Source organism: Alexandromys fortis, unplaced genomic scaffold, assembly GCF_014885135.2.
Source record: "Alexandromys fortis isolate MF-2015 unplaced genomic scaffold, M_Fortis_MF-2015_v1.1 scaffold_306, whole genome shotgun sequence".
NCBI classification, from domain to species: domain Eukaryota; kingdom Metazoa; phylum Chordata; class Mammalia; order Rodentia; family Cricetidae; genus Alexandromys; species Alexandromys fortis.
In genome coordinates, this window is record NW_026068196.1 from 853314 (window position 1) to 861536 (window position 8223).

Sequence of the window (8223 nt, forward strand, 5' to 3'; positions counted from 1 at the left end):
TAAGGAGATCTGTATCCCTGGCTCTGAGAAAGAAGAGACTGTCTGGTTAGGTGAATGCTGCGTTACCCAAGCCAGGGTCTTTGGAAAACCCAGGGGTCACAGCAAAGAACAAAAAGAAACTTGCTCATAGCTTGTATCAAAACCTGGAGCATAGAAAGGAAAAAAGAGATACAAGGACCAGGCCAGAGTGAACAGTTAAGGCTCGGAAAGGTGAGATTGGATGGTTGCACAGTGCCCTGCAAAATGGTCTGTGCACAGCTGTCTTCTTTAGGGACACAGCTATTTGGGTGAATTAGAAATAGGATGTGCAATACCACCCCAGTTTTGCTCAGGTGAGTTATCGTACCTTGAAGTTGATATAGCCTATGGCTCGCATATCACCTGCCTTTGGGAATTGGTCTGAAGACTCGTGGAGAGAAAACAGTACTGGCATTATTCTGAATATTCTGTATTGACAGAGCTACTCTTGCAGAATGCAGAATTTCCTGAGGCTGCTGAGGGAGCACGGGGACACCCACTCTCCCCCACAAGAGCTGGTGACCCTTGCAGGCAAGCTATGTCGGGACCTCCAACACAACCATGTTCAGGTGCTGTCTTTGGTGGAAGCCATTCTGGACAGCAAGCACCGTCAGCACCTGCTAGACAATGCAGATGTGGCGCTGGTGTGTGCCCAGGTCCTGGTCCATCGGGAGCAACAGTTCTCAGCTCTCCGGATTTTAGAGGTATGACAGAAAGAAGTGGGAACGCAGCGGCCTCCACCATCCCCAAGTTGTTGTAAGCTCAGGCAGGGTGTCCACTCTCACTTGACCAAGTTAGACCTTGGTAACCTTGACAACTACCACTTAGAAAGTCCTTACTGAGTGTTGGTGAGGAAATGTGCCTATGTAATGTATGAACGAGCACCTTTGACATAGCCACCTAGATACCTGACCTGAAGCTTTGATAAAATGGTGCATACCTGTAATCTCAGCACTCAGGAGGCCTAGGAAAGGCAACAGAGTTTTGCAGGCCAGCCTGTGTCAAAGTGATAACTCTAAATCATGCAGAAAAAAAAAGTGGAGTCAACAGAGAGGGAGCGCCTGGTTGGAACTGAGGTGACTACTGAGTAACATTTAGTGACATTGGTGATTAGAAACCCTAGAGTGTGACTAGAAACTCATCCAGGGAGTTATGATGCAGAACCAGGTCAGGAGAGCAAGGCATCCTGAAATAGCCGTGTTTGCTCTCTGTACTTGTGTGAGTCAATGGAGGACTGGGTTTACTTATTTCTTTGTAGGGTTGAAGGGCTTCAGATCAGAAAACAGGTCTCAGATCTGCTCGTTGCTGGTATGAAATATCTACCATGGCCTGCGAGGTAACTGGCTGAGTCAGGCTCCTCAAGGCCTAGTAGGGACTGGAGGGTTTGTATGTCTGGCTGACATTAGTGGTTTGTAGACCAGTGGATTCAAGGATAGATGATTGTCTTTCCCGTAGGCTGGGTTGGTGTGAATAGCAGATTCCATCACACTCCAGTGATGTAGGAGTCCACTCTGTATGCTGTGAATACGTTATATCACCATTGGTTAATAAAGAAGTGGCTTCAGCCTATGGCAGGGCAAAATAAAGTCATGTGGCAAATGCCTTTAAAGCCTGCACTTGGGAGGTAGAGGCAGGCGGATCCTATGAGTTCAAGGCCAGCCTGCAATACAAAGTGAGTTCCAGGACAGTCTCCAAAACTACAGAGAAACCCTGTCTCAAAAAAACAAAAAAGAAAGAGAGAGAGAGAGAGAGAGAGAGAGAGAGAGAGAGAGAGAGAGAGCGCCATTTAAGTGCTCTGTAACAGTATCTCCCTAAAAAAAACAGAGCTGATTGTGCTGCCAGAACTAACCAGGAAGCTGGCTTTTAAAGAAGCCACACAACTTTTGCTTCTACTGCTGAGTCAGGAAGCCTTTTCTTAAACTGTGCCTCTACTTGCTTCTAGTAAACAGAGTTCACCTGAGAAAATGCTGCTACCAAGAAGCTGTGCTTAACTCTGTTCTTTTGTGTCTAGAATTCCTTCCTAAGCTCTCTCAGGTTTTATGTGGATGTAGTTGGCCCATGTTGGTGCCATCTGTAAACAGAAACTGCTCTTTCATTTCCTGGCCACTCAGACCTGAATAATCACACATAAACTATATTAATTACAACACTTCTTGGCCTATTAGCTCAGGCTCCTTACTAAGTAACTCTTACATCTTAAATTAACCTATTTTTATTAATCTTTGTATTGGCCCAAGGCTGTGGCTTACTGGTAAGGATCTGGTATCTGTCTGACTCCACCTAATTTCTATATCTCTGTTTGGGTTTCTCACCTGGCTTTATTCTCACAAGTCATTGGCCAAGACAGCTTACTCATTAGCCAATAAAAGCAACACATATACAGAAGGACTTCCAATATCACTCCAGGGCTTAGAGTGGTGACTGGGTTTCGATTTCAGCAGGCTTTCCCCACAGGGGTGTCGGGTGCCAGGAGGCAGCAAGGAGCTGGTACAACTCTGGAATGACATTCACTACCACCTGACCATGAGGAAGCTGGGCATCACTAGGCTGAGCCCAGTGCAGAAGTTTCGCTGCAGGAAGAGGTACTTGCTGATTCTCCTCTGTTGTAACTCCCTGGGTCTTCCCAAGGCTGGATGTGTCATCCAAACCCCATCAGAGCTGAGGAAACAAGGTCAAGAAGTCACCTTAGCAGTATTTATATGGCTCGGTGGTTAAGAGCACTGCCTGCTCTTCTCAAAGGCCCTGACTTCAATTCCCAGCAACCACATGGTGACGCACAACCATCTGTAATGTGATCTAGTACCCTCTGGAGGAAGAGACCTGGTCAGTCATCCTCATAATCTTAGACCATGAAACCCAATATGGACCAGTTCAACAGGACCACCGTGTACGGGCTGCCCGTGCATTACCCGTGCCCATTACCAAGCTACCACTCGATCTGACACCTCAGGGGTGTGGTATTTGGAACTGGATAGCTGTGTGCCGCTTGACATCCTGACCATATCTACTTTCCATCATCATTAGACAAGAAGAAGCCTGTGGGTGGGGATAGTGAGTGCGGGGAGACTGGGTTTTGTTCAACTGTTTCTCAGGTCATCTAATCCCCACACCTAGGTGTCAGGCTAGACCCTGGGGACCGCAAGATGCGAAGGTTATCATCTTTACCATTTATGGAGATGAAATCTCGCATGAAAAAGTCAAGTATCATTTTTGAGGTTTCTCGTGGGAGATACAAGATCAGGGTTCCTGAGACACTGATACTGTGGAGCCGTTGTTCTTCATCTGGGGCCTCTCACTGGCAAAGGAGAGCTGTAGGCTTCCCTTGGCTGCTCTAAGTAATGCAGGCATCCTGAGTCGCAGGGTCCTTTCACTGCAGGAGGAAGTTTTTTTCTTTTTTTTTTTGTTTTTGATCAGAGAGTCTACCGAATATTGACAGTATTAGATAGATCTTTGGAAGCTCGGTAAAGAATCAGCATCGAGACAGTGGATTTGATAATATCACCCCAGAGATAGCCCAGCAGACTGCAGCTAGGTAGTCATAGTGTCTTGTCCCCATGCTTGTGAAGTGTTCCCAGAGTGCTAGGTGCTTGGAGGTTGTGGGTACAGCCCTGATTTTATACAGCCGGCCATGAGCTAAGTTCAAAAACATAAGAGAAGAAATAAAGTGGGTTTCTTCATGTGGAGAAGGGGCTACATTTGACCAGGTCATTGGTGCAGATCTGAGGAAACCTTGAATGGGAGTAGGAAAACCGCACAGGCGAATTTTCCAAGCAGGCAGATGTCAAGGTCAGAAGCCAGGGATGGTGAGGTATGGTGCCTGGTGTCATGGAGCGGAGAGAAGACATCTCAAGAGAGTTTGTTTCCAAGCCTTCAGAAATGCAGACCTGTCCTCAACCTGCGGCTGCAGGAAAAGGTGGTGGCTCTGTTTATCTTCCCCTTCCAAGGCCTCTTGGGAGACTGATAATGCACCTCAGGAGCATATACACAGCGACCAGAACATGGCTCTACTGTAACTATGCTAACTGACCCTGTGATGTCTTAGAGATGATCGGCTGTGGTTGAGAGCTGAGGTGTAGGAGGGAGGCACTCTGTATTGACTAGGAGCTGCCACGAGCAGGGCGCTTCATTCTGGGTGTGTTTGGACTGGAGGAGGCTCTGGAGTTCTATGTGGATTGTATTTGGAATGTGTTAGATGAGATGCTTTGGGGCTGTACATTAATGCCAAACATCTGGATGACATCTGTTCCACAGATACGTGATCTTTATACATGTCCTATATCATTTATGAAGAAATTTAGAGATACAGCAGGAAAAATCAGCCCAGACATAAGAGAAATGGCCACCGGTTCCTTCAGGAACACAGAATTCCCCGTGCAGTATAGAGAGGCGATGGAGAAACAATGACGGTCCTTCTGCGTGGTGTAGTTGCTTCCCAACACAGGGAATAAAATGGGAAGAGTGGCATGAAAAGGAAAACGGAGAACACAAGGGGCTGGGATGCTGAGTGCAAGAGATAAGTGAGAAAGGGGCCAAGGGGAAGCCAGGGTCAGCATATGGAAAGTTGGGCCAATATTCTTTCAGTTGTACTGTGAGGGAATAAGCCAGGAAGGGTGGCTAGAGGGATTCGTGTATAACTGGGAGAGATCCACAGCTCTAAGAGCTCTTGGGGAGGACCTGGAAGAAGAAATCCTGAAACAAGTTTATTAAACCTGCTGTAAACAGGACAGAAAAGGGAGTCAGTGTTCTTGTTGTGCTGGGCTCTGGGGTAGCCTGTGCTCACTCACTGGGTGGCTGCAGAGTATGGTGGACCTCCAGGTGGTAACCCAGAGAGTAGTAATCAGGCATTTTGAGGTGATTGGGAGTGGAGGGCAGAGGTGGGCTGGAGAGGGTTTTCCAGAACGTCTTCCCTTTGAAGTGCCAGGCCCTGAGAAGGGAGCAGATGGAGTTTATGTTAAAATTCCTCTTGGCCCTCCTCTTTCAGGAACCCACCACCCCCTACTCTCTGCCCTGAGGGCCCTAAGAACCGGAACTTCCCCCCAGAGATTCGCCACCAGCTGCAGAACTTTGCCACAGGTGTGGGCACTTACCCCAAGAAGGCCCAGTTGGTAAGGACAACAGCCCACCCCAGGTGGCTTCTCTTTATCCAATAACTGAGGCTCCTCACCTCTTCCTGAGTAACTAACTCCCCCCTCTTCTTCCCAGGCAGCTTTTCTTGCTTCTCTCCAATCTACTTCCCCTGCACCTTCCCCAGGGTAGCCCCTTGTCCATCTCCTAGGCAGATCCCTCTTCTTTTGGGTGGCTCTGCCTCCACTAGGTAATTCTTTAGCTATCTTCATCTCCTCCATAGCTCGATGGGATCCTCAGCCCCTCCCAGGGTGCTGGTGATCGCCACCTTTTCCTGACCTCTTTCTTTGCCAAGCTTGGTTTTCTCATGTGGGACTGTCTACTTCTAGCCCTGGCTAATTCCCAGATGCTCCCCAGCCCTCTGCTCTATGACCTCAAGCTAAAGGTCACAGTGGAGGAAGGAAGGGGCTCCTGGTTGGAAGTAATGAAGGCACTGATCCAGGAGTTGATAGCATCAATCTTGCTGTTTTCCTGCTTTAGGGTCTTGGGTGCTCAGAGCTTCAGTTGGCCTAGAATGGAGCGGGTGCAGGAGGTGGGGCACATGTGTATTGATCTCCACTTCCTCAGCACATGCTCAGTAGACAATCTCTTTTCCAGTGTACCAGTTCACTGATCACTGTCTCTGTCACCATTCCAGGGATCAGGCTGGGCTATGCTTCCTTAGTGGGTATGAGTTCTCCTAGCCACCTCTGTGCACACTTACAACTCACATCCTGTTTTGTGGTCAGGAGAAACTGGCTTTGGAGACTGGCTTGACCCACGAGCAAGTGTACAACTGGTTCGCCAATTATCGGCGACGGCAGAAGGCTTTTTCCCTGAACAGTCAAAGAGCCCAGGAGGCCACGTCAGAAGTCTCCAATGCAAAGGAGAGGGGGCCTGAACCACTCCAGCTCTCAGGAGACCGTCATGAGTCTGTGACTGTGTCTCAGTGGTCAGGTGAGCAGTCCAGGGGCTTCTTGGGGTCTGTAAGAGCTAGCCGGGTTGGGATTGACCATGGTGTGATGGTGTGCATCTGAAGGTGGGGCTTGAAATAGCCAGAAGGAAGGGACAATGAGTAGATTGGGGAAGTGAATCAGTCTCCAGGTTTGGAACTGTTGGTTTTCACTGAAATCAGAACAAGGATAAGAATATTTGTATGACTGAAGACCACAACTGTGGAGGTGCTCTCAGCTGGAAGGAGGCTAGGATCCAGTGTACCCTTCTCTCCCTCTCTGATCTGCTTTTAGTTGGATGTGAAAGAAGTGTGTCTCTACAGTCCCGAGAGACAACCCAAGAATCACATGGGCTGCAGTTCCTGACTTGGAACTTTTCTGGAGACAACACCACTTCACAGTCGCTGTCTTTCAGGTAGTACCATTCACTCAGGTCATGGGACATGTTTCCTCTTTGGTCCCTTCCTCCTTTGGATGGAGACCAGAATACAATTTATCCTTAACTCCAGACCAGCCTGTACTGGACCTTGACAACTGTGGATTGTTTTTGCATTCCTTTTTTGAGCATTTGGTCAGGTGTTTACTTCATGAGTGAGCAGCAGCTGGTACGTTTCTCACACCTGATCCTCTCCGTGCACTCTGCTCCCCTGTGACAAGGCACGAGCCTTCTGCATACAGCCCAGCAATGGTCATTCATCGGAGCAGTCCCTGGCTGGACACTGCCCAGGTGTATTACCACAGGAGCGCTCCCATGAAATGGTTTTGTGATAGGGCCTGCCATACAGGCTATGGCAGAGATGGAGGGGATGTTTAACAAAATCTTTGACCATGTCTGAGGCACTTTAGTGCTGATAGAATTTTCATTATTGCCAGCTTTTGCCTGATGTTCCTTTAATACTAACCATCATTTATTCACTTCATATGAGGGTCTTGCAAAACATTTTCTGGTTTTATGCAATAGATTTTTAAAATTTATTTCATCATACATATCAATCCAAGTTCCTACTCCCTCCCCTTCTCCTATCCCCTCCCATCCCACCCACATCCAGTCCTCAGAGAGGGTAAGACACGTGCAATAGACTTTTTTAAGTGTCTGTGACTGAGGCCATCAGAGCCCAGCTGAACCTTGGAAACCCTCAGGAATGAGCAGGGAGGATCATTAGTAAAGTATCACATTCTACAGCTTTGTGCGTTTCAGCCCACATCCCCCAAACCGGATGCAGTCACCTTCCAACTCCTCCCTCCCGCCCATGGTCTCTACTCATCAAGGCACATGGTTTGGTTATGTTCCCCAGGTCACTGTATGGATGTGAAGTGTACCAGGAGGGGCGAAGTTACCATCCAGTCAGCCTCACCTCCATATGCCCCTCCCCTGACCTCTGCTCGCTGGGTACTAGCAACAACATGTTTGATTCCTCTATGGTTGTCCCTGAGTCACGGATGATACCCCTTGCACCGTCATCTTCCAAGGAAGTTTTCCTCTACAATGGAGAACTGGACCATAGGAACCAGCTGGACTCTGGGATGAATCCTGAAGATGCCACCATGATGGCCATTGCTACTTTCAGTGATCCCAGCCATGCAGGTGGGTCTACCTTGCATAGACATGAGATTATGGACTCACCCCCACAACTACTCAAGTACTCAGGTCTTTAGGCTTTGTGTTGGGGTGGAGGTGTGGGTGTGGCCACCATCTGCTTGTATCTCTAATGTTCAGTGAAACCTAGAACTAATGGAGTAGGGAAGACTCTTCCCACAAAATATTCAGATTATTTATCATTTATGTCTATTGGGAAAAAATGCATGAATGAAAATCAAAACAGTTAGGAAAGGGTTGAAATGGGAGGCCGTAGTTGCATCCATATATCAAGCCCATTCCCCAAACTGTCCTCTTTTATCTGTGAGTGGCCGCCCCTTCCTGCTCTGCACATCATGCTAGCGTAGAAATGTCAGGGGTTTGATTTTAAGTTATCACTGTAGTTGTGCCTTTAAATTACACCTTTGTGGCTATAAGACAGTAGGTGTGTGACTCCATCCTTTAAGGCCCTGTTGACCTGCCTGTGTTTCTCAGCATTGAGGAAAATGCATCTTTTTTCCTTGAAGCTTCTAATTGCCTCGTTTATTAAAAAGTACATTTTTAAAACATACT

The 8223-nt window shown here is 47.9% G+C and overlaps 1 protein-coding gene across 1 annotated transcript; it reads left to right on the plus strand.

Annotated features, from left to right (window-relative positions):
• The first annotated feature begins 473 nt into the window (after positions 1 to 473).
• Positions 474 to 7730, plus strand: Anhx (anomalous homeobox). The gene is made up of 6 exons (XM_050129759.1): positions 474 to 722; positions 2473 to 2600; positions 5000 to 5123; positions 5871 to 6078; positions 6369 to 6489; positions 7370 to 7730. Exons 1-6 carry the CDS (start codon positions 474 to 476, stop codon positions 7728 to 7730), a joined length of 1191 nt encoding a protein of 396 aa, XP_049985716.1.
• The last annotated feature ends 493 nt before the right edge of the window (positions 7731 to 8223 follow it).